Source organism: Orbicella faveolata, unplaced genomic scaffold, assembly GCF_042242905.1.
Source record: "Orbicella faveolata isolate gen_17 unplaced genomic scaffold, um_ofav_v1 contig_4, whole genome shotgun sequence".
NCBI lineage: Eukaryota > Metazoa > Cnidaria > Anthozoa > Scleractinia > Merulinidae > Orbicella > Orbicella faveolata.
The window spans coordinates 9,807,724-9,833,507 of NW_028301569.1; the positions used below are offsets into that span (position 1 = coordinate 9,807,724).

The 25,784-nt window shown below is 38.3% G+C and overlaps 3 protein-coding genes across 4 annotated transcripts; all 3 read left to right on the forward strand.

Annotated features, from left to right (window-relative positions):
* Positions 1 to 455: 455 nt before the first annotated feature.
* LOC110045967 (gamma-aminobutyric acid receptor subunit alpha-5-like) lies at positions 456 to 9,263 on the forward strand. Of its 2 annotated transcripts, none has more exons than XM_020751631.2 (8): positions 456 to 1,886; positions 3,016 to 3,104; positions 4,128 to 4,195; positions 4,990 to 5,210; positions 5,898 to 5,980; positions 6,394 to 6,522; positions 7,220 to 7,560; positions 8,879 to 9,263. In XM_020751631.2, the coding sequence occupies exons 1-8, from the start codon at positions 1,807 to 1,809 to the stop codon at positions 9,179 to 9,181; spliced, it is 1,314 nt and encodes a 437-aa protein (XP_020607290.2). In that variant the 5' UTR covers positions 456 to 1,806; the 3' UTR covers positions 9,182 to 9,263. The 2 variants fall into 2 exon arrangements, with proteins under 2 accessions (XP_020607290.2, XP_089132094.1); XM_089275968.1 differs by having other exon boundaries at positions 7,313 to 7,560.
* Positions 9,264 to 9,401: 138 nt separating this feature from the next.
* Positions 9,402 to 20,002, forward strand: LOC110045986 (gamma-aminobutyric acid receptor subunit alpha-5-like). Its single transcript, XM_089275969.1, has 9 exons — positions 9,402 to 10,035; positions 11,794 to 11,854; positions 12,961 to 13,046; positions 13,823 to 13,890; positions 14,579 to 14,799; positions 16,093 to 16,175; positions 16,561 to 16,689; positions 17,703 to 18,058; positions 18,722 to 20,002. Exons 2-9 carry the CDS (start codon positions 11,805 to 11,807, stop codon positions 19,019 to 19,021), a joined length of 1,293 nt encoding a protein of 430 aa, XP_089132095.1. The 5' UTR covers positions 9,402 to 10,035; positions 11,794 to 11,804; the 3' UTR covers positions 19,022 to 20,002.
* Positions 20,003 to 21,254: 1,252 nt separating this feature from the next.
* Positions 21,255 to 24,522, forward strand: LOC149101378 (uncharacterized). The gene is made up of 2 exons (XM_089276516.1): positions 21,255 to 22,161; positions 23,940 to 24,522. Exons 1-2 carry the CDS (start codon positions 21,766 to 21,768, stop codon positions 24,012 to 24,014), a joined length of 471 nt encoding a protein of 156 aa, XP_089132642.1. The 5' UTR covers positions 21,255 to 21,765; the 3' UTR covers positions 24,015 to 24,522.
* The last annotated feature ends 1,262 nt before the right edge of the window (positions 24,523 to 25,784 follow it).

Consider the following 25,784-nt stretch of genomic DNA (forward strand, 5'->3'; position numbering starts at 1 on the left):
TCTCACAAAACATGCATGGTGCATTCAGTTCTATAGTGAGTCCTACATCCGAGAAACGACTTCGTCGGATATTATAAAGATTATTGTTTGGCCTTCAGATAATTTTGTTATCATTCACTTTTTTTGACAGAATTGAACAATTGTTCGACGATTGACAGCCCTGCCGGCGAGAACGTATAACGATTTCAGTACCTGAAGAAATCATTCGCGTAAATTAATATTGAATTTCACTCAAAACCGATGTCTGATTACCATTGTCTTGATAATAACATATGTATATTGCTTCTCGATATACAAACACATCTTGAAAATAAGAAAATATACTTTGTAATAACTTGGTGGGTTTATGATTTTTGGCTCTTTGAAGTCGATGCAATGAGATATTAGTGTTTCGTGTGCTGTGTTGGAAAAACTCTAAAAGTTCTGTAATAAATCTAATAGTCGTCTACGTACGTCATAAACAAATCATATTTTTATAAAAGCGCTTCGTTGACAATGAGAAAAAAAATATGTATATGCACTTAAAATACTAACCTGATAAAAGAAATTGGTGTAAACAATTTCATTTCAATAGTACCGAGGGTGTTAGATCGATCTGGAAATTTCTAGCCAATATCATACCACCTTTAGCGAGTGGTTTTGTTTTCACACTTAAAATTAAGATGCCAGACAAAACGAGGATAAATTTTCTAAACACAGTAAGCGATGATACAAACTCATTCTTGTGTGTGAGTTTTAAATTACTATCAACATGAAAGGAGAGTAATGTGTTTTTTGTTTGCGCATCCTTACAGATGTTGGGTGCCCGTGTTTCCCTTGGAAATTAGGTTACAAATAATGTATTTTTGTTTCGTGAATTGGCAATTGGATGCAGTTACAGGAATTAGTTACGTATTTTTAATGTACGGACCGTCTCTAAATTATTCACATACAATTCTTTCGTTATTTCACGACTGCTTGGCTGCTTTCGCCAGCAGTGTTATTGGATTTATTTCCCTGCAGGGAGAAAACGCCGCATGGATAACGGTAAGTGCTAATATCAACGTAGAAATTGTACCTTGCCACAAGGGTCCCGCCCTGCTATTCATTTGAAAAATATGTATATATTCACGTTTACCTATATACTTATCAAACCGTATGTTTCACTTATTTAAGATCCCTAAGGTACACAGATCAACTGGTGGACCCAAACATCACCGTTGAAATCTGTTTTATAGATCTTACGGGGATCCAAGGCAAATAACTCAACATACGGATATTGATATCTCGACTGGTAAAGTCTGAATTTCATGATAAAATTTCAAAATCTGGAAGCATAGAGAAATATCCGGTGGACTACAAAGCAATATTTAATGCACGTGCATGATAAATAGGGTGTCAATAAAAGCAAATAGGGACATATTTTCCATGTCATCAGCTTAGCGAAAATCCTATAATTTTATAACGTTCTATGTTATGTATCGCCTCGAATTGATGTTTCCAGGTTTTTCTCGTAGAGATAAATAGTCTAAATTACTTAACTGCGCGCTGTTGTCGTTGCGTTTCCGAGATCCAATGTTTAAGCATTTCTTGGGCTACGCTCATGCACATATACATTCTCAATCAACATTCATCTTGGCAAGTAAACTTTTCTCAAGACTTCCTTGTTAAGTTCCACATACATGTAGAGAGACGACGACCTAGATACAAATGCTAATCTTAAGTTATTTTCTCATGACCAAACAATATATTATGTATCTACAGTGGAAATCAATCATTTTCACACTTAAAGAAAGCTCCATCTAATTCACATTCTTGTGACCAAACATGGAAATACCCTTGACTGGAAGACTGTCCTGCTTCCAAACTATTGGTGTTGTTCTTATACTCATGCTGAATGGAAAACTGTAAGTACATTTCATTTTCATTTAATTAACCTAAGTTAAAATTTGTTTCACGAAATGCTTAACCATAGTTTGATTTCACTTCAAACATCGACTGGCCAATTAAAGCGGTTTAATAGGAAAAATATCTCAAATCTTATTTTGTAAAATACAGTACGATAACTACTGTTGTATGCATATTAAGCACAGAGGGCGTAGCTAGCATTTTTTTTTTTAAATTTATAAGGGTGCGTTTCTTTAGGAAATCTAGGATTGGATTCTTAAATCCGAAAGAATCCGAAAACGGATTTTGCTTTTCTTTACTAAACAGGTCAATCCAAAATTGTCTGTATACGCATAAAGGTATACCAGAATACGTCAACTGAAAGTTTTTTTTCACATCTGCTTGAAGCATTTTTGCTGAAAGAAAGTATGTTTATGATTCCATCATAAATGCCTGAGGCCTAAAATTAGCTTGGTGTGAAACGAAGAGGTGAAATAAGTAAGAGATGACGACTGACTAATGCTTTATTGAAGATGCGAATCAAATACTAATTTAAAGGAAAAATTCCTGTTTATAAATTTTTTTCTAGTAGGCCTGTAATTATAATATCGTAATGTTTATTTTTTGAAATGCAATCAAGTGCATCATTGGTGAAAACTTTCCGTTGTCCTTCGCACGAGTTTGATTGTCTCCTGTGTTGGATAATACTGGTACTATGTGAGACAGGGGATATCTTATGTACCCTGGAGGACTCCCATATAAAAAAGACGGGGGTGCTCGTCGTAATTTTTAAGGATTTAAATAGCGATTTTGTTTGGTACTTTTTATGGTGTTCAGCTTCAAAATGTCCATAGGGGGAACTTTTGCAGTACCTAGCTTTAGGGTATTTAGCCGGAAAAAAAATATGACAAGAGAAAATGTGTTGTTTTAGAATTGGTACCTCTTAGGGGTGAAAAAATTCAAGCCACGCCCAAAAAACAGGATCTTGGTACCTTTTACAGGTTCTTTTCAAAATTTCCGAAGAGCCGTGATCCTGACCGTTTTATATGGGAGTCCACCCGCCTCGGGCTTATGTACCAGGCATCAGTGCTCATCTTTGTTAAGCATCTCTGTTAAGATCGAATCAGCTTCACTTTCTTTCATTAACAGCTCCTCAACCAAAGAAAACAGCAGTTCTGTATCAGTGTTGTCAAGATTATTTTCAAATTATGACCAAGTGGTGCGACCCAGTTTTGGAGGTAGGATGAACTCAATCTGGTTATTACTAACGGTGTCACGCTTCAAAACGAATTATAGTAAAAACCTCCATCACTAACAGAGGCTCAATACTGTGGAATGTTGCCATTGACGAATTTTAGACGAACTGTATCTATCATGTTAATACTTTGTACGAAGTTTTATTGTGATTGTAATTGTTTATGTTTTTGCACAGCCCCATAAGCTACAGACCTTTAATTTTAATCGCGCTTGAATAAAGATTGTCTGTCTGTCTGTCTGTCTGTCTACCTGTCTGTCAGTTTGTCTGTCTGTCAGTCTGTAATAGTAGTAGCATTTTAAATTCTTACGTTAGATTCATATTATTTTTATTGTTTAAGGACGTTCGCGCTAACTGTTTCTGCACATCCTTACTGCGCACGCAAATTCGCACGCCACGTCATGCATCGAGCGCGCGCTAAGTAATAAAATGAACATTGATAGGGCAGATGGCCATTGTTATAGCTCTGCCTGGATTGAACGATCTTGGACGTTTGGTGATCCCTATTTTTCTTTTGATGGATCATTTTTTTCTACCGATTTTCTACGTTTAGCGAAAAAGTGAGGAAAATCTATTGATTAGAAGTCTGAATATTTTGCAAAATGCACCATCGAATTCCGTTCTTTTTAGCTCTTCGTTTATCTGTGCGGCGGTTTCAAAGGCCTCTTGAAGGGTTAAGTTTTGTGAAAACGTTGGCAACACCTTAAATTAAATACGCAACAGACCCACTTCTACAAAATATGACTAAGATCGTTTGCTTCCGTTGACTCACCTTCGATATTTTTAACCCCTACAGACCATGCTGAATTACGTGCGCCAATTTTTCAAAATCAGGGTAGTTTTCCGCACGCTTTATCTATGAAACGAAGTCGGTGACTCCCAAATTTTTGACATTTCTGACACAAGTAACTCATTATCTGATAGCAGTAAAAATTTAAAAAACTATCGACTGTAACATTTTCGCGCGAACGTCCTTAATAATTTGCCTGGAAATTTTTACTCACAGAACGTCCAGTCGAAATCTTGACAGATCTCTACGTTGAATCATTTGGAAATATAGAAGAGGCAGACATGGTAGGTCAGGTGTATGAGAAATAAAATCAACTATTAAAAGTATATTAGGATAAACTCTCGATTGTTTAAGCCTGGTTTTCACTAGCAACGCAAGTACAAGCGCAAGCACAAACCCAAGCAATAGGGATGACCCGAATGAAAACGAAATTCGACGCAAACACAAGCAAAATCATCCGAGCCTTCCGCCATTTTGGAAAACTGTTTAGGCGAGAGGTAATCTGGATCCAGCGTTTTCATTGGCCAAACATAACCATGTGTGGTAAATATCCTTGTGCCTGTGTTATGCCTGAGCAGTATTTCGTTTTCACTTGTTGCAGCGCAAACGCAAGCATAAGCGCAAACATAAGAAAAAAGGAAAAATTTTGATCCTTGTGCTTCTGATTGCTCTTGCGCTTATACCTGCGTCAAGGCTGTTTTCACGGTGAAATAAGAATTATTGTGTTTACGCTTGTGCTTACGCTTGTGCTCACGTCACTAGTGAAAGCCAGGCTTTAAAAGCCTTGCCACCGAAATGACAAAGAAAATATCACTTTTAAATAGCAGAATAAATTATGATTTACTAAAGCATGGCATAAGAAGTACAACTTGAGATGACTTATTGCACAGCCATTAACAACCTTCCTGAAAATCTTCGATTACCACACAAGCAATAAACTTCTGAGTGTTCGAGATTGCACTCAGGGTTTCTCTCCTGGCAACGACGACGATGAATTGTAAGTCAATGTAAATTATTCATTCGTTCAAAGACGGGTAAATAGTATAATGAGAACAGAAATGATTTATTTCTGTTGTAGGAATTTAAAGTATTTGGTTATTTGCGACAGCAGTGGAAAGATGACAGACTCACTGGAAAGCTTGACAAGGCAATTACCATAAAAGGAGAGAACATCAATCGACTCTGGTTACCAGACCCCTTTTGTTACAACGCACGTGATTCAAACTTAATGCAACCAGATTCTACAGTGCACAGCAAAGTGTCTGTTGATGTCCAGGGAAATGTGCTTTACACCAAAGGGTCTGTGTTATTGTCGTGATGTCGCCGACTGTTACAAAAAATAGAGTAATATTCAACCTCGGGTATTGTTATTCCGACATGATAATAAGTTATGGGGAATTGCTCTGGAATGGGGCAAGCCTAAAACCAGGCGTAAATAGAAGCGGACAGCTAGATCAAGCACAACTTACTCTTTGAGTGGGAGGGTTCGTCGCCAACCTCTTAGCTTTCGTGGCCTCTAGTAGAGTGGTGAGGTGGAACACGCAAATCATTTATACTGTCACTATGATAATGCAACGTGAGTTTGCATAGCCAGTCTTTTACGGCTTATTGTTCAGATCTTGAAAAAAAATAATTTTTTATCATTATTATTCACAGTCGTGTTTAAGCTTGGGTTAATTATTGTTCAAGATATATAATCTATTAACTGACTTTTTACGAAGCACAAGATTACTTACGAAATGAAATAAATAAAGGCTGAGAGCCAACCCTGAGCTTGGAAAGGAATCAAAAGAATTTAAAAAAGCAAATTTGAATAATTTGTTTCAAACTTTTGAAGATGCTAAATCTACGGTTACCTTTTAATTCTTTATCAGAGTACATAGTAATTCAACTGCTCCTGCATGAAATTAAAGTCAAGAATGAGGTTTTATAACCTAATAATATTCTGATCAGAGACGTATTTACAAGAATTTACTTTTTTTCCAGGGTGACTTTCTTAGCATCTTGTGAACTGGATCTTCGTCATTTCCCGTTTGACTCGCAAGAATGTTTTCTTAAAATTGGAAGCTGTAAGTGCTTATTTCGCAATAACACAATTCTTAATGATGTTGTTAGTGTAATGACAATCGTTTCACTCATACGGTCTTGTCCATGTTTGTCACTCGTCATGAAGTCATTGTAAAGTTGAACGTACTCAATGCATACATTTTCTGCTTTTTTGAAGTATATATATGCTTTGATAGAAAACATCAGTAAAAATTAATGCACTTATGGCTAAAAATGAGATCAAACAATTTGTTTACTAAACTAAGAGGAACATATCTATAGTATTTGCTATATAAGTAAACCAATCACAGTGCCCCTAAAGAATTATCCACTGCACTTGATTTCAACACGATACATGTTCATTTTATTTACAGGTAATGTTATTTAATAATTCGAACACACTAGACGAGCTTATTTCCTTTTTTCTTTAAACAAGATGCTTATACAACTGAGGATATCATTTACAAATGGAAATACAAAGTTGTGAAAGTAGAGGCGACTCAGATGGCACAATTTGACTACAAGGGGGCCTCATTGTCGACGTCTGTGAACATGTACAAAATAGGTAAATCTTGCATTTTTGATTCGTATTATTGTAGATCTATGTAAGAGCCAGTATGAAAGAGCGTTGTTTGGGCATTGCCTTCTATGATCTGGTAGTCTGAGTTCAATAAAAATCTCCCCTGCGTTTGTTCTTCGTCAGGTTCTCATAAATTTAACCCCTCGTCTATGCTTAAAACAATTGCTCCACCTCTTGCCATCCTGGTATCTTAAACTCTTATTGTCTTTCAATTCCTTGGAATTATTAGCTTCATCTGTTGAAGGAGGATGTCGGTAGCCTAGCCTGGAGTTAACTGCGCATGCATACCCACTACGATGAAAAATAAATTATTATACTTAAGCATGAAAGCTATTCGCAACAAAAATAGTTAAGCTTGCTGTTAAAAATAAAAATGATAAATCACTTTATTACCGGTATTTAGCACAGCTGCGCTAATTGGGGGCACTATAAATGTTGTAAACAGAACATAAAAACTTGTTAAAAATCCCAACTGTTTGGAGGATTACCAGATAGCTATTTACAAGCCGCGGAGGAGTTGAGTTCGGAGCCACCCTATACAAATCTATCTAGTGGCAGGGAGGAGGATTTGAGCCAGGAGCGTTCGGATTACAAATCCAGCGCCCTAACCACTACGCCTAGCGACTCAATTTCTAAATTGACACGGACAGGGCTGAGCGAGTTAACTCTGGGTTTATTTCAGGAAACTTCTCCACCATAATAGTGACGTATTTCTTCAAACGTCGCATGGGATATTATCTCATCCAAGTCTACCTTCCCGACATTTTCGTCGTAGCTCTAAGCTGGATTGTTTTCTGGATGGACAAAACAGACATGGGAAACAGAATGGCGCTGGGAATCACCACCATTCTGACCATCATGTTTCTTCTTGGATCTATCAATGGCACCATGCCTAAAGTCAGCTATCCCAAGGCGTTGGACTGGTACCTAATGGTTTCGTTTGTCTTTGCATTCTTTTCCCTGGTAGAATGTTTGATTGTGTTTGTCGTTTGGACAAGTGGTAACAAGAGAAGGGCGATGAAGGTTTGTGTATATATATACACAAATTGTATAATTATACATAATTATGTGCTTAATTATACGTAATTATATTGTATAATTATACATTTTACTTGTGACTACATTGTTTATTCTTATATTTTAATATTAGGTAGTTCTTAATCTTAATTTATTTAAATTTAAATACCTTCATAAGGCTCTTATAATTTCTTTTTTCTGTTTTTTTCGTGGCGTACCTGTAAAGTAGCTTTTTAGCTAAGTGTACCGACCACGTTAAATATATTGATTGATTGATTGATTGATTGATTGATTGATTGATTGATTGATTGATTGATATATTGATTGTATACAGACGCTCGCTATCACGGACAACATCCAGATCCCCAGCGAAAGCTGTAGAGGTTTGACTGGAAATGACTCCCGCAATTATGGACTCTTACTATTACGGAATTACGGGCACTTTCGTAGTACCAAAATGACAATTTTATTGTTTTGACTCTCGTGACACTCTCGTGTTTCTCATATAACATAATTATGTAAAATTACAGTCTGCTGTTCATCATTTGTCAAAATACACTTCAAAAGACTTCTGGAATGTTTATTTTCACATCAATTTTTTTTTTGTCTGCACAATAGTCCTTGCTTCATAGACATTGTCTTTGTTATTTATTAAATGTTAAGGGAACTTTTTATTTCACACCCCGCTGTTACGGACTCTCGCTATAGATATTACGGACACTAAACGACGGCCCCGTGCGTGTCCGCTATAACGAGAGTTGACTGTATGTTGCCTTTTCTGTTGTCGTTGTTGTTTTTGCTGTTATTGTTGTTGTTGTTGTTGTTTGTTTATGACTCTTTCATCATGGTACGCAATAAGACCTCTGGGTTACTCCTTCTAGTGGATTCCCATTGTTTGTTAACCACAAGTGTAAGATCTAATGCGATTAGCACCCTCCATTGATTGAGCGCTTCAGTCCGTTTGAAGGCCCTCTTCTGAAAATCGAGCGTTCCTATCCAGTGTTCCTATTCCGTTGATAAAAGATATCTGTAGAATTTTAACCACTTCGAGCCTGAGTATACAAATCCTATTATAATCATCACATTGAGTAACATGTATTGAACGATTTGCCTTCAATATTCTATCAATCAATAAAACGCTATTGCTGGCTTATGACAGCGATAAAAGAAAATAACGAATAAAGTAATTGCCACTTCCTGGATGTCGCTCGTCCATATCTCCAATAAACGTAGTCGTTAGAGTTACAAAATTGAATAAGTTTCCTACGCGCTAATATAAATAATCGACTCTTCAGGTAATTATTTTCCTTCCTTTTTACAAAAGGAGACAACTTCTGCAAGTAATAAGTCATCGTCAGACGAGAAGGTGACATTCCATTCCTGCAAACATGACGTTACTTCTTCGATTGGACATAAAGACAACGAACATCAAGGCAACAAGGTTATCAGAAGTATCTCAAACACTGAAATTGCAGCTTGTGAGGACAGTTCATTCCTAGGACATAAAAAGCCTTGCAAAGTGGATAATGCACCTGATTTAATCGACAAAGTATCACGAGCGTTGTTCCCGCTTATCTTCTTAATTTTTAACATTGGATATTGGAGTTATTATACTGATGCAAATTAAAAATACCACATACAATGTATTACCTATGGACCGTCAGTTAAATGCATTAATACAAATATTAAATGCATCATTATTTCTCGAATGCAATGTTAGTCGCTTCATTTAGCTATCATTCTCTTTTTCTGTTAGTACTCAAGTCTGATTTGGTTTTCACGTACGCCTTCTTTGTTATTAGAAGTCATGCTTTTAGATTATTTATTTAAAGTTTTAGGTCACAAACGTGTCGGAAAATAAAAGCAGCCTGGAAGAAGGCTCTCTTGCTTGGTGTTGTACTCCAGCGGCGAAGCTGGAGAGAGGAGATCCTGTAAGAGGGACTGGTTGAGTTACAATTCCCACCTCTTGAGAGTTAAGGCTGATTTTACTTGCACTATTCGCAGTAGAATGCTTCAAGTAGCGGCTTTAATTAGAACATTTTGCAAACAAAACCCGGGTCCTGATTAATAATATCTTACTTCATCTGCATATGTCGACTTATGCTTATGCTTATGCGCCAGTGAAAACAAGCCTTAATTGACATAACAGACCTCTGTAAATAGAAATGGAAACATCATCTTAAACGCCAGCAGCAAAATTCATCATGGACTTGTAATTAACGCGCGATTCATTTTTCTCAAGATATTAATCCCGCCACACGCGAAGACGTGTAGAGCAGCTGGAAAGCAATGGCATAATAACATACGGTCTCTGCATTTGCATTTTACAAAAGGAGCCTTTTTAATCTTCTTTTTGAAAAGCGTTGCATCACAGGAGGCAAAATAACAACACAGAGACTCGTTTTTATTTCATACTCCATCAGACCGAAGATTCTTGAATACGTACCCTCAACCCTTGTAAAGAGAGCACGGGATACTGAGGTAGGTTTTGCCGCATATCCTTAACAATCTAGTATAAAATATTTGCTAGTATCCGTTCTTGAAGTCTTGAATACGAATTTGATTCAATTAAGTTTCCTTCGCGGCTATTTTCGCTGTAATTATTACTAAAGCAGTGGTTTTACTTACCTTGATGCGAACCAGAGGAGTAATTTTAGGCTTCGAACCGGGCTTCAATTACAATATTTATGACAAACGTCTGGCCTAGCACTATCATTACCTGGTAATAAGTCGCTGAAATCATGGAAAGAGCCCAATTTTTTTTTTTTTGTTTATGTTGCAGTCGCGCTAATTATCCATTTTTATAAGCTGTGGGCAAATGTTTCGCAGTCGAGTTAAATTTCACAAGGGATGTTAAACGTTGACTGTAGAGGAAAATTGTCGAAGAAGAGAATCAGTAACAACGCTTCAACGCAAACTAGAAAAAAGAGTAGTTTTATCACGGATCATGTTAGACAGGGCAACAACAGATAATTCCTGGCGAAATTTGCATCTTGAAGCAGAATAAATATATCATCATTGCGGTACATCGATCGAACAAATTTCTTGACGTGCTTAATATCTATCATGATAAAACCGTCATTACGTTACACGTGAAAACTACATCAAGTTGCAAGATTAAACTTATTTACATGTAGAGCTTTAAAAAGAAATATAGCACAGTATGAAAAATGTTGAAAATTTGCCAGAAACAACATTAATCCTAATATTACGTACTCTCATTACTATACGAACACCATGTAAATTTCGCTTCTCAGTGGGTGTCTATGCACATGATTTTGTTAATGGCTTCTTTTGAACCTTCTTCTTTCGCCCGTCATGATTGATTCTTTTGGCCAGATTAAGGAAAAATTTCAAGCATTGTCAATGCAACAGGCTAGTTAGGAAAACGCTTGTCGCAATTAAATCTCTCACATTTAAAAGCCGAAGAGAGAAGTAGAGAATTCAAAGAGAAAAACAACTAAATAGATGCTAGTGAATCTCGGAATCAACTCTCCTAAGGTTAGAAAAAGATCTTAGAAACATCGGCCTTGGACAAGATTATAATCACTTTTTTCCCTTTTCCAGAGTTTTTTCATTAGTCATTTTTCCTGAAGATCAGACACAGTGCCTCGTCTATAATAGCTTTGAAACACACCTGAAAAAAGCTGGTTGCACTGTATGAAAAATTACACTGTAACCCTACATAGCTTTCAGAAGCTAACTAAAAAACTTTGAGGTTTCTTTAGCCTCAAGGCTCCAATTAAAGGTTGCTTTGCCCACCGTTTTGTTTAATCGACCTCTAATGTTTATCATACTTCTCGTGTAATTGATGTCAGTGTGGGTCAATAGAGATTATTGTATTATTGTATTAAAATTAACTCTAAATAGCTTTTAGGGGCTAACTCGAAATCCTGGGGGTTCAAATAGCCTCTATGCTCCAATTAACATTTACCTTCCTTATTATTTTGTTAAATCAACCTGCAATGGGTATAATACTTTTCATGTAATTAGTGTAAGTATGGGTCAATTGAGGTTATTGTTTTATTGTATTCTTTTGTGTTGACGCCTAATTTAAATCTACAGTCAAATAGATTGTACACGAAATTAAGTTCCTACAGTCATCCAGTCAGTCAGGGCAGTCACCAAGTTGGATTCAAGGAATTCAGTGAGGCATTTTTAAGCGGTATTGATTCACGGTTTAAGAATTACAGTAGCTAGTTTAGTCCTGTGTTAATACTCCTTGTTCACCATCTCCAGCTGAGCACAGAATGAAGGATTTAGGCCTGAATTCTTTTGGGATCTGCTTGTCGCTTGCCAGGTGAGTCATTGTTTGGTAATAGGTGCATATGCCAGTTTACATGAACTAGAGTTCGTTGTTTTTATTTCGGAGTTACGTTTCGTTTCGCTCATTTGCTTTTGTTGTCGCTACATGGGGTTGTTTTCAACTGAGTGTCCAGGGTGAGCTGGAGTGGCCTTGGTTTTGCTTTCATTTTCTGCTATCAGTAATCTTTTTTTTTTTTCTTTTTTTTTTTTTTAAATAATAACCGCACTACACTTTCAACCAGATGATTGAATGCAAACCAAAACCGATTAATGATTTCATCATGTGAGTTTTCCTGAACCTGTTAGCTCAAGTTTTCTTTCTTCAGTTGTGTGTTTCTTTGTTTGTTTTGTTTTTGACCTTTTTCGTGGTTTTCGGGTTTTAAGGTAGTCAATTAAAAAACTCCTCGATATATAAATGTTACAGCTGCTTTTTTTTTAATACAAAAAAACGGAAGGTAAAGTGGATTAAGTCGTTCAAGGTCAGCGACGCGGGATGCCAAATTACACTGCTGCTGACTGTTTCACTGGCAACGTCTAAACGGCACCTTTTTGTTCCGCCTGCTCTTAAATTGTTGCGTACAACACTGCACGCAGCATCGTGCGCGATGCTTCATTCTAGGAATCACTTTTCTTACTTTAGCAGATTACACCACAAACGTCAAATAGGCCTCACCATCGACAACATCGCGCATAAAACACGGCACAACGATCACCCATTTCCCACTCTCTGTATTCGTTGTCCAACACAAACACGAAATCCTGATGCATGTGTTATTTTTAAGATTTCTTCATCGAGAGTAAACGTGCCTAATAACATTTTTATTGTTATTTATATTTCTCTTGACTACCTTAAGGCATAACTGACATCATAACTCGCTTTATGCACCACAAATAACGATTTAATCCCTCTCGCCTCTCACCGAGCAGAAAGAAGATAATCTCCGTCTAGCTCGTTGGTATAGTCTTAACAACTATGCGTGAGAATCTGCCTGAAGGTGTCTCTTTATACACAAAATTTACGAATAAGTCATTTGTTGAGGTTGCGAAGAAATGACAGCTAACACTTCCTAACAAGTTTTTGTTTTTCTTTCATATCCCCAGCTTTGTTACAGTAATAGGCTCCAGCTCATTAAAGAACACGCTAGTTGCTGATTATGATGAAACGTTAAGCCCTGGATTCTATGGAGGTAATGTAACTCTAACGTCAATGCGGACTGACAGACATCGCGGTTAAGGACGTTCGCGCTAATTGTCACTGCGCATCCTTACTGCGCAAGCAAATTCACATGCCGCGCGTCGTACATCGAGCGCACGCTATAGGGTAGATGGCCATTGCTATAGCTTTGCCTGGATATAACGATCTTGGAAGTTCGGTGAACCCTATTTTTCTTTCGATGGATCATTTTCTCTACCGATTTTCTACGTTTAGCGAAAAAATGAAGAAAATCTATCATTAGAAGTCGGAATTTTTTGCAAAATGCACCATCGAATTCCGTTCTTTTTAGCTCTTCGTTTATCTGTGCGGTGGTTTCAAATGCCTCTTGAAGGGTTAGGTTTTCTGAAAACGTTGGCAACATTTGGAATCATTTACGCAACAGACCCACTTCTGCAGAATATGACTAAGATCGCTTACCTTCGTTTTACTTCTGTAGACCATGCTGAATTACGTGCGCTAATTTTTCAAAATTAGGGTAGTTTCCACACACTCTATCTCTGAAACGAAGTCGGTGCCCCTCAATTTGTTTTGCATGTATGACACAAGTAACTCACTATCTGACTGCAGTAAAAATCTAAAAAAATCTATTGCATGTCACTGCAAAATTTTCGCGCGAACGTCCTTAATTGACCTTACAGAAACACATTTCGATTTGAACTAAACATGAATTTTGTTATGATATGGGCATAAAATTGGCCAAAAAAAACAAGTGGTTAATGGAGACTTGTTCGCCACATCTTTTTTCAGACTCACCTGTGGAAGTGTTGGTTCAGCTCCTTGTGGAATCATTTGGAAATATTCACGAGGCCGACATGGTAAGAGCGCCACAACTGTTGTTAATTTAATTTTAATGTATGCAATATCAAAACAGGAACACCCCCTGCCCTGTCATGTATGCAAATACAGCAAAACGTCCCTGACCTGAATTCTAAAGCTAAGCGCATTTTTAAGGCTATTATGATTTTTTTCAAACGTGGTCAATGCTTGCTCATTGCAAAACATGTCGACGTCAATAAAATTAGCAGAAAATCCTCGTTCACATGAACTGAACTAGTGAAACTAAATCAAGTTTTTGATTTTGCTAATTTGTCGCTTACGCTTTGCAGTCATATTGAGAAGACAAAATTCAAACCACCGTGCTACCATATTTAATCAAACACGTTTTTACCTGGTTTAGTTGTGGGGTGTGCACGGTATGAGCAACTAATTTTTAACCTTGTTTAGTTAAACCACATTAAAATATGTTTAATTTATCGGTGTGAACGGGGTTTAAGGTTAAGTAATGCCATAATTTACTTCATGCAATGCTGAGATAGAGGCCTTCTTAAACTTTCGTGAAACACCGATGTCTTCACATTCAACGTTGCAATGCCACAATTGGACTGTTTCAGCAACATTTGGTTCAACCAATTCTAAAACAAGGTGCTAAATACTTTCTAGGTCCAGCTACACTATTCTAATCGAATTAAGCTCTCTTGACAATAAAAATCATACTATTCTTAGGAATTCCAGGTCTTCTCGTACTTTATCCAAAGCTGGACGGATAATAGACTGGCAGGGAAATTAAATCGAAGCATTACCCTTAAAGGGGGTGATATCGACCTCGTATGGACCCCTGACGCATACTGTTACAACGCTCGTGCGACAAATCTAATGTTACCGAACTTGGAAACGCATAGCAAAGTGTCTATCAGTCCTGAAGGTGATCTTGTCTACAGCAGGGGGTAAGCATCAGTTGTCTTAAACATAGTTAATAGCGGGAGTGGTTAAGAAGTCCGGTAAGCATCAAAGAAACAAACAAACAGGCTGATATTTATGTTGGAAGGTCCTGGACCGTGCACATCTTTTGTTTTATGCTCATAGGCCATGCATGAATTACATAATCGCATTGCTTCTATACATATATTGGTGGGTTGTATAAGCACACATAACCACCTTTTGTATTATGCCAGGTTTTGTGCAGGGTCAACCCCCAAAATAGCCAACAAACACCTACAACAAGACCAAAGTCAAGTTTCAACATCCCTCTATTAACTATCCCTCTATTAACTATGCTTTAAAAAATACGAAAAAGTTTAAAACTACAACTGACTTTCAATGTGAAGCAACGACCTTTTGCACGCGTAACAAGTGAAATCGGAATGTTTCTATGGTTACTGCCATATCGTTCCTCAAAAATATGTTTCCAGACCTAACGAGCGACTGTCGAGAGTTCCGTTGCATGATCGATTTTGATTGGTTTTAAAAACAATGAAAATGAGCGGAAGTGAGACCACCCCCGATTCGATTGAGCGACGTGTTTTACCGCTAGGCATGTGCAATTCAACCGCATGTCCAATGTTTTCGGACTTCCAATGTGAACTTTACGGGATCGCCATTTTTCCGACCGCTGGTCACGAGAAACGAAGACTTTGGGTACGAGGTTAGGTTTATGGGCACACCCATTTTGACGTGCAAGTCCTTCCAACTCGCGCTGTCGGTCTAGTAGTTATACTCATAATCGTGGAAAAATATCCTTTGGACACTTATGTAATGTAACAAATTATCTGTGTTTTACAACTGAAGTTTGAAAAAGCGCTGCTATCCTTTTAAAAACGTGTTGCTGTTCCCCTCCCCGCCCAATACAACGTTGAAAATCAGGTGAAATTGCAGGTACTAGTTTTCAACATTGTATGGGGGGTGGGGGTGGGGGATGAGGTTAGACAGGTGAAGTTGTATTCGTGTCTGGCGTGTGCGCAAAAGCGCCAAAAGTGCAAATTTGTCCCAAGACATTTGTTCATGATTGCAGTTTTCTCTATGCAACATGCATGCATACGTAAAGATTCTGTTCGTATGAATAAGTACACAATTATTTCATATTATGTATTATGATTATGTATATAGTTGTGCTTTCTTAAACTTTAAGCCAGATACACGATTTCACAAGCAAACCTGTTGCTTAAAAAAATCGTGTTTAAATAAAGGATTGCTGCTGCTGTTGTTGTTGTGGTTATGACCTTCAGTGTGTTATCTTTCAGAGTGTCATTCACTGCATCTTGTGTGATGGATCTGCGCAGTTTTCCCCACGACAGTCAAACGTGTCATTTAAAGTTTGGAAGCTGTAAGTATCGAACGATAACATCGATTATTCTGTTCATTACGCTGGGGGAGGGGTATTCTACTAAGTTTTATAAGGGGAGCTCACCACATTTTCATGTGCTGCCTGATAAGTGAAATGATACAGTCATAAGGTGCGTCTGTTGGAAATGTTTTAAAAAGACCCTTTAAAATGACTAAATGACAGATTTCCCTACAATTTAATATACCACAACTTGAGAAATCCCTCGCCTTTTGTATTTCTGAATCTTCAAAAAGATACCCCTTTCGCGCGAAGCCTCCCCGCGTAGGTCATTATAGGGGGTGCCCCTTCCCCCAAGGTTTATTACCACGATTCAACCACACATACATAACCCCATATCATTCTACTCTCTTTCTTTCAATTCCAGATGCCTATGATGATAGTGACGTCATCTTTAAGTGGAAAAATTCCGACGTGCATGTCAGTCGTGATAACATGGCGCAGTTTCAATTCATGGGCGCAAGCTTTACTTCCAACCAAGACAGTTACCTGAATGGTAAGAATAAGCACTTATTCAAATTACTAACGTTCGAATCCATCTCTTGCGTTTAAGCTGTTATTAAAGACTGCGTACTTGGCACAACATGTTATATAAATCAGTTTCAGTTTGATTATGCGTGCACTATAATTTGCTAATTTAAAAAGGCATTTTGTTCTGTGTTAACATTACAAAGCAAATAAAATTAAACCACGTACATTAGAGTGGTTTTCATTTGAGTGTCGAAAAGTAATTGGTTTTTTATCACTATGCTACACGATTGGCTTAAAAACTTCGCGCCACTTTTTCATCCAATCAGAGGTAAGACTCAAAACTAATCGTAACTCGTTCGCCTCATTTTCCCGCGCTTTGCTTCAGTGACATGTATTTTCTTCGAATGTTGATTGGTTCACTGGATTGTCTGTATATTTTTGCGATTGGCTAGGGTGATTACTTTGGTTTTAGTCTTACGACACTCAGTTGAAAGCTGCTCTCTTTCTCGTGCGCACTAAAACATATAGCAAGCGCGATTTAACTTTCCATATGTGAGAACATCAAGCAACAAAAGGGCTTCTCAAGCCATGGAATCAATTCAAGTGCAATGCCCATTTATAGTTATCCGAACAAGAAGATTTTTCCTTCCGTTGGTAGAGCGCCAATCTGCTGTGCGGGAGGTCGAGGGTTCGGGCCCCAGACTGGACCAACACTCAGGGTCTTAAAATAACTGAAGAGAATATGCTGCTTTTGTAATTACATCTGCAAATAATTAGACGTTAAAGTCTTCTCGAATAAGGACTATAAACCGTAGGCCCCGTCTCCTGCATTTTCAGTGTTACATGGTTAGCAGGGGACGCTAAAGAACCCACACACTTATCGGAAAGAGTTGGCACGTAGTTTCCGCTGTTGTGGTCTGGTCTTGTCTCATGGGTTGGTACTTTACATGGGGTAAACCTCATTGCACCTTTCCCCCTTCGACAGAATTCTCCAAGAAAATTACTATGACTGTCATCTTCATTTTGTTCTCTTCTTAGTAAACTTTACCACCATAACAGTCTCCTATACCTTCAAACGTCGCCTGGGCTACTACCTATTACAGGTTTTCGTTCCTGACATCCTGATTGTCCTGATTAGCTGGATTGTGTTCTGGATGAGCCCAGATAGCGCCGGTGACCGGTTAACGATAGGAATCACCACCATTCTCACCATCATGTTCCTGTCTGGAGCCATTAACGCCTCCATGCCGCCGGTCAGCTATGCTAAGGCTTTAGACTGGTACCTGTTGGTCTCGTTTGGATTCATATTCTTCTCTGTCATTGAGAGTCTAGTAGTGTTTTTGCTGTCTTCACGGCCACTTGGAAAAGATTGCAATTACAACAAAGATGAAATGGTGAGTAAATTGCTCTAGTGTTGTTAGTAACCAGTGCCCCGTCCTTGTAAGAGTATCAATGCATGATGCCGAAAGAGAAGGCATCGCAATGGCCACGAATTGGTCCAAATAATTTGTGTCCAGTTAGATCTGTGTTGAAGGTACATTCGTGCCATCGAAGAACTTTACAAAGTTTACAGACTACATTTTATTACTTGATACGTTTCTTTCATTTAGCATTATAGCCAGCTTGTAGCCTAGAAAACATAATCGTAGCATGGATGACGGGGTCTCTGTTGTTATCATTTGTCAGCGTCCCAGGAGCTCAGTCACAGCATTTTGGGTAAATTTTATCCACGTACAAAACTACCTTTCAGTGGAAGGGAAACTGAAAATAGTAGCACTAAGATACAAAAACACCAAAGAGCTAATATTAAACAATAAAGGAACAAGGATAGTTAAGGATGGTGACGATTAACACGGATTACAAACGCAAACTTGAAACATTTAGGCTAAACCTTTCAAGATGTGCATACTATGACGTCGCTCCTTTAACTTCTACTTGCTGGTGGTTTGTTTCGCTTGGTAAAAACACGTTTCTCCCGCAAGTTAATCCGGTTATTATTTTACGATACCGATGGCTGACAACCACACTCTGACTATGGGTACTCTTGTTTCCTGCAGATTCGCCACTCGATTAAATCCAAACTGCTTCCATGTGTTAAGTATCAAAAACGAAAGGCTAGAATAGCAAAACATAAAGTCCCGGATGAAGACCAGGCTACTGAGATGAACATCATGGTAAAAGACAAGTCATTACCCATGTCATTAGAAGACATAGTCACCATGGAGGATAAAGCACGCATTGAAGAAGGCATGCGCAGAAGCAAGATAACTGCTGTACGAATTGACCAGATATCTCGAGTTTTGTTTCCGTTATCTTTTGCGAGTTATACTTTCGGTTATTGGCTCACGTATTCGTAAAGCAGAATGTAAGTGCTTTCCCGGCATCAGGCAAGAATACAGCCATAGTTAGAGCAAGAGGTTTCTAAATGCGCGAAAGTGAGGTGCGTTTTAGTAGAAAAATAAGTATCAACCGACAGCGAAATATCGTTTGCGTGATGGTATTGAGTTCACCGTTTTATCGTTGCTGTTGCTAGGCAACATAAGACTTATCACGCTATTGCACCGTGACGCGTGATAATGTTCGTTGTATAGGTAGTACATATCCAATATATAGGTAAATGACGGCTACGAACCGGTAAAATTGTAATTAAAGTGTTGCTTTAGGGTACATCATGTCGACCTTTGGTCGACTCATGCAGTGCACACAAGATGTGTCAGGTTGATTATTGGGCCATTTTATTGGGTTTCATTTTAAAACTTGGCCATTTGTCACTTTGTCAGGTTAAGTTTCAGTCTTCTGACAATTGTCAGTCAGTATTTTAAGGTTTGCGAACCTTAAACTTTCAGGTTTGTTAGTTCTTGTTTGCCCGGATGAGGCGGTATACTTTTTCTTATCCCATGTATAACCCTCGTAAATATTTGTTACTCGGCCTTGTTTATCATTTCAGGCTGATTTCATTTATGTAGGAGTTTTTCTGTGACAAACAAATACATTGGAATCCCTTTCACCTGACAACCAATTGGACCACCAACCGGTGATATTAAAGGAACCGTACGTGACCGAGAATAGTTTTTGTTCGGTCAATATCCATTTCCTTTAAGATATTAAATCAATATTTAGTACTCGCTTACGTGTAACAGCCAGTATCCATCAAACCACTTCCACTCCTGTCACAGTTTTTCGGTTGTCAGTGACCAATCCAGTTGAACTAGCTAATAAACTAGACCAGACGTCGCAGAAGCAACGGCCTAACTAAACATATGGGGAGCGCAAACTGCAGGATTATCTCGAAGGAATCAAAATACAAAATATAAAGTATTAAATACATGAAAACGCGAGCACTGAATGTTGGATCCATGGGAGCAAAGTTATCTGATTTGAAACCTTACAATGTCCCCTCTGCCCAAAAAAGATCTCGAAGGGCCTCCAGAGACTAGACACTTAGTCGTCATTAATATAACTAATTGTTATCGGCCACAAATTGTGTCCGATCAGAGCATCCCACACATTGGAGGGTTCCTTGTCGATGTTTAAGTCGGGTCAGCGAGGCCATGGGAACTAACTACCGCTACGCATGCTCAAATCACTTTCCACTGACTATGCAGTTTCGATAGTTGTCGACAACTAAACCAATGATTCCCCCAAAATTTAAAAAACAGTTTTTCCTTTCGAAAAGGGAAACTGCTTAGTTGTCGATAACTGAAGAAATAGTGTTTAGCTGCTGACAACTCATCCCGCACACATTATCGTGAACATTTAATTGTCGAGATTAACACGTAGTTGTCGACAACTAAATTTTTACGGCCGTGGAGGCCCTAAAGTGCATTACAAAAGCCGAAGTGTTTCCCCTTTTAATTTTGTCAAGAAAATTGCAAAATGAAAAGCCATAAATCTATTTTCTGTCTACCTCATATTTTTATTTATTATTTTTTTTTTTTTTTTGGCGAAACGGAGTAGTTTCCTGAATGTATAATATTTTCAACAAATATTCTTTGACAGAATTCCTTTATGAATCTGTCAGCATTTTTCCGATTTTATTAATTAATTGACAGTGACAGAGAGAGCTTGTATTAATGGACTAACAAATCATGGAAGATCACAATTTAATGGCAAACTTTGAGAGCTATTTATTATGACAACACAAAAATACCTTGAATAAGGTGACATATCATATTACAGTTTCGTCTTTAAGTGTTTCAAGATTTTTTTCATCTCGCTCTCCGTCTTGTCCATTTGGTCTGTCTTCTAGAACGTTTGTGTGCTTTTCATAAAATATGACCAATTCAAAACAATGAGATGACGTCATTAAAAAGTTGGCTTTTCCGGCTTTAATACTTTTGTGCAGAATGTCTGACGTGAAATGCCATGCGAATCCCAAGTTGTCAATCAAAGTCCAGTTAGCTAAACAGCCAATCTTGAGTTGATCTAAACGGAAAAATTGGCTGGATTCCCTTCAACACTGGCTTAATATAGTTTGTCAAGTCCTCTCTTTTAGCAGATATTGGGAGCTAAACAACCCACATACTTCTATGCAAATCTATATTTTCAATAAGCATGTGGCATAATTTTAGTCTGAGAGGTTTATAAATTTTGGAAAATAAAATTCTCAATTCCTTAAAAATTTCCTAAATCTTCATAATGGAGAATGGAATACCACCAGGTGAAATAGTTCCACCCATTGTCACGCAAATGTTGACGTTTTATTACTTTCTTTTTCGTGAACCTAACTTGATTCCAAGACTTGGACAAAAGTGAGAAAAAAGAACTTATCTAAAAACTCGCGTGCATCTACTGTACAAATACCCATGCAGATACTGTACTCATATTCAGTTTAAAAAATCCTGCAATAATATAATAACTGATTTTCCATCAGGTTGGTGTTGAAGGGAATCCAGCCAATCTGTATGCTTGGTGAAATTATCGTGTGAAGAGACTTATTACAGTTTGCGTCACCACGTTATTACAAATTGCGTAGACTGACGTTTATTACAAAATGCTGCAGCTCTTATTACAAAATGCGTCGTTTGCATTTAATACAAAATACTGCAGGTAATTACAAAATGCTGCAGCTTTTATTACAAAATGCGTAAGGTATTACAAAATGCGTAGTTATTACAAAATGCCGCAGAACAGAGCCACTAAAATGCAGCACATGGCAGTCTTAGCCTCTTTTATTTGCCTCTTTCTATCGCGCGTCGACGAGATCAGTGCAAGCTGCCCCAGTGGATGGTCTCTAAATACCAATCGAACAATGGACAGGAGGATGTGGCGTCATGCCTTCAAGGTTATTCAGGGTGTTCTCTCGCCTTATCAGTGTGCAGATGCCTGTTTGAGGGATGCGAGGTGCAAGTCGTTCAATTATAAACGAAAACAAGACAAAAACGATGTTAACGAATGCGAGCTGAACGATGTCAAGTGGGAAGATACCAAGTCCGGGGAGGTGGGTAGAGAACCAGGGTCGGACCTATACGATGTTGACTTTGAACGCCTTCACGAGGTAAGCTTGTTGTACAAGGAGGTTCTAGCTTTTGAGTCTTTGGATATATCCCTAAATTGTGGCCATTCAAATGAAAGCTATTGAGCAATACTTTAACGTGACACTGTTAATCAGATGTTGTCTAAGCTAAGGTGTCTGGTAGTAACTTTTTAGTCTTTGGATAAATCCCCGGACAATTTGAATGAAAGCTATTGAGCAGTACTTTCATGTGGTATTCTTTATTATCCTGTACAAGGTGGTTCCATCTTTAAGTCTTAGGATGAAGCCCTAGTACGAGATCGTAAAACGAAAGCCGGTTCAGTGAACAGTAGTACGTACGTAATTTCATGTGGTACTGTTTATTATGCTGTACAAGGCGAATTTAACTTTTAAGTCTGAGGATGGACTCCTTGCATTGTGTGCGACCATTCAAATGTCGCCGTTACCTAGTCGACCTACTTAACTATAGATTACTAGACTGGCATCGTGCAGCAATTTACTACTAATTTATAAACAGCAGAGCTAGGCAAGTCAATATTATAGCTTGGTTGTCTGGGTTTCAAGGCTTTTTGCTTCTGATTAAGACAATAATTCGTCTTACCAACTTCAACTTGATGGTGAGTGCAAACTGAGTACCTCTTACGCACTCCAAAAATGTCTTCTAGAGACTAATCTCCGTGATATTAGTTTATAGACTGTTTATTTTCCGATCTTTGAGACAGTGTTTTCGAAATTCGAAGTCTACAGAAAAAGAGTCGAGTGCGCGTGCGCCCCAAGTGAAGATGACACTGTACGGCTGCTAAGAGACCTGACGCATGCCGAGAGCAGCAAACTATACGGGCAAGATAGCCTTCGCGGTGTAGGTGTTGTGTTTTCTTTTTGGGTTGGTACGTTGTCACGACAGCTTAGTTGGAACTTTTTTCTAACTGTCACACTTCCGCGGTAGCCTTAATTTAAGATAATTCAAAAATACTTCTTGAATTCTTTGTCATGTTTACCAGCCGTTTTTTTCAGAATATGACCTGGCATGGATTGCCAGTATCTGCCCAAAATACATGAAAAGAAGAACACCAGTTTTATTAACCCAGAAATATCGCAGATACGCCGTTCAATGCAGTGGGATAACGTTCAGAATTGCAGATTTTTCACGATATTTCGCGAAATCAAAACCGACTAAATTGACGTCGATTTAGGTTGATCTAAGGTCGATTTACAGTTGATTTACGGTTGATTCACTGACGGTTGATTTACGGTTGATTTATGGTTGATTTACGGTTGATTTACGGTTGATTTACGGTTGATTTACGGTTGATTTACGGTTGATTTTCGGTCGATTTAATTGATTTTCAGTCGTAATAAAATTATATCAGTGAGGTTTTATGAGTGTAATGTCGAAGGCCTTCAAGGATCCTGTTTAATTCCCGGTACGGTTTCAAATTAATGAAAACAAATAATAAGTTAATTCTTACCTGGGCATTACATAGCTCATAATCCGGCACAGGTTAAACACGTTTAATTTAAGACTTTCTGTTCAATTTTTGTATTACTATTGCAATTGTGTTCATTATTGCCATTGATATTTTTATTTTTCCCTATTTATATTCTGCTGCACGCTATGTTCACTTCAAACTGAAGATGGCAGAAATATCTGCCGAAACATGTTTGTTAAACTTAATAATGTCTTGTTTTTCTTTAAATTTAAATCCGGGAAACGCAGTCTCGACTATATGAGCCTATCATAGCAAGCGTTATACCTTGGCAGGCTCTGATGATTGATTTTTGATATGCTTATTTTGCAGATTCTTTTGTACTCAGGTGATTCATGTGACCATCAGGATTTAAGTAAGTTGCGTTTGTCCGGAATGAAGTTTTAATATACATTTTGTGGCCTAAATAAACGTCTCCGCTTGACTTCAATGGTAACAGACCAGATATCACGGACTCTCTTATGCACGAACCATGAGCAATAATGTACGATGGAATCCCGATTTTTCGAACCTCTGAGGGAAACGAAAATTGGCTCGAAAAATCAGATATTTCGAGAAATCGGAGGCAAAATTACAATGTTCGACTGAAGAGAGGTAAACGACTTTATTTTTTGGTTCGATCGAGTTATCGGAAGGTTCGTACAAATGAGGGTTCGAGAAATCGGGATTCCACTGTATGTTAGAAATCCCATGACAAAATGCAACATTACAGACTATTAACAAGAATACTCCAGTCGTCGCGTGTGTTGTCTTTCGTAAGTAGTATTGATGTAAATAGCTTATATTATTATTTTCTTGTATATTTCCAGTGAAATATAACTTTTTTCTTTGTATTGTGTTAAATGAACTGTAACTTTGTTGTGTTGTTTCTGAATAAAAAGTGTAAAAAGCTTTACTCGGGCTCCATAACGCAATATTAAGTCGTACTTGACAAGAACGCTTATTGAACACGACAAAAACAAATAAAATAAATCAGGATGTTTTATTACAAGAGTTACGCTTGAATATTTACTATTCAAGTTGGTTCGCCGAGTATCCTCTTTATCCAATTGCTTGTTGTTTGCCTCATCCTCAAAGTTCTGTTTGCGACGATTCTTGATTTTTTCAACATCTGAGGCTTATCAGTAGTCAGTAGCCTGTTTTGGCCAGTATTTTCGTAGTTTGAACTCGTGCATGGCTCATTTGTTATCGCGTGAGAACGAGCATGAACTTGGCTTATTTGGCAGGCTTTCGTGGACCGTCCCGTTCCGAAAACGATCGACATCTTTGTATGTGAGATAAACGTATAAGGCGTGATTCTTTCCAAAGCTGTCTTCCGACAAAACACCGCATTTTGCATTTTACATTGCTCCAGGAGCCATAATTTCGGACGCCATTTCCCCCGCGCGACATCCACAAAAATCCTCGCAGCATGTACGCGCGTGTGCCGCAGGCGATGGCGCAATTTGTTCTAAAAATAGAATTATTGTCCCATATCATGGGGACAACCCCAAAACTAGAAATGGCGCGCGCTTACGGTCTCCGTCCCCGATTATGGCTCCTGATTGCTCGCGATGTGTGAGCACACAGTAAAGAATTAAAGCAATCGTATTCTCAGTTTCCACGCTCTACGCTAGGAACGCCTGGGACCATGACCCCCCCCCCCCCCCCTTTCCCCCTTATTTTGGGTTAAAAGAAGAAGAAATCACAGAAGGAAGAAAAGCCGGCAGGGTAAGCAAAACAACCCCCCCCCCCCCTCCCTTAGCTTAAGGTCTGGATCCGCCACTGAAAACCTGTCTTCTTGTTTTAATACTTTCCGAACTTTGCTCAAGTATCAGATCCTCTGAGCTTTTAACAGTCTATTTGATGTAGAAGGTTCCCATTACCGCCCCCATTGGCTGTTTATCTCACATGCTTATCTTGCGCGCGAACAACAGTCAGTTACTGTAGTATTACTTAGTCAATTTTAGCAAGGATCTCAGACACATCTCCATCGGGGAATGAAAAAAAGGCACACATCGGGCACAATAACAAATTTCATCCCTTACTTATGTACTCTTAGGTAGCAGAATCGATTGGATTGTAACATTTGCAAGACAGTTCCTCCTAGGTGCATCCCGTCAAAGGCAAGTGTCACGGACTATGTAACACTTCCCTCACGCTCTCTGGGACGGTAAA

What these genes read in the sequence shown, in the direction of transcription:
- LOC110045967 (XM_020751631.2), top strand. Translation starts at nt 1,807, where the DNA reads ATGGAAATACCCTTGACTGGAAGACTGTCCTGCTTCCAAACTATTGGT. An exon ending in ATATAGAAGAGGCAGACATG is followed by an intron (nt 4,196 to 4,989) that starts GTAGGTCAGGTG and finishes TTTCTGTTGTAG; the next exon opens with GAATTTAAAGTATTTGGTTA. An exon ending in TGTGAACATGTACAAAATAG is followed by an intron (nt 6,523 to 7,219) that starts GTAAATCTTGCA and finishes GGTTTATTTCAG; the next exon opens with GAAACTTCTCCACCATAATA.
- LOC110045986 (XM_089275969.1), top strand. Translation starts at nt 11,805, where the DNA reads ATGAAGGATTTAGGCCTGAATTCTTTTGGGATCTGCTTGTCGCTTGCC. An exon ending in AAGCCCTGGATTCTATGGAG is followed by an intron (nt 13,047 to 13,822) that starts GTAATGTAACTC and finishes ATCTTTTTTCAG; the next exon opens with ACTCACCTGTGGAAGTGTTG. An exon ending in CCAAGACAGTTACCTGAATG is followed by an intron (nt 16,690 to 17,702) that starts GTAAGAATAAGC and finishes TTCTCTTCTTAG; the next exon opens with TAAACTTTACCACCATAACA.
- LOC149101378 (XM_089276516.1), top strand. Translation starts at nt 21,766, where the DNA reads ATGCGTAGTTATTACAAAATGCCGCAGAACAGAGCCACTAAAATGCAG. An exon ending in ACTTTGAACGCCTTCACGAG is followed by an intron (nt 22,162 to 23,939) that starts GTAAGCTTGTTG and finishes CTTATTTTGCAG; the next exon opens with ATTCTTTTGTACTCAGGTGA.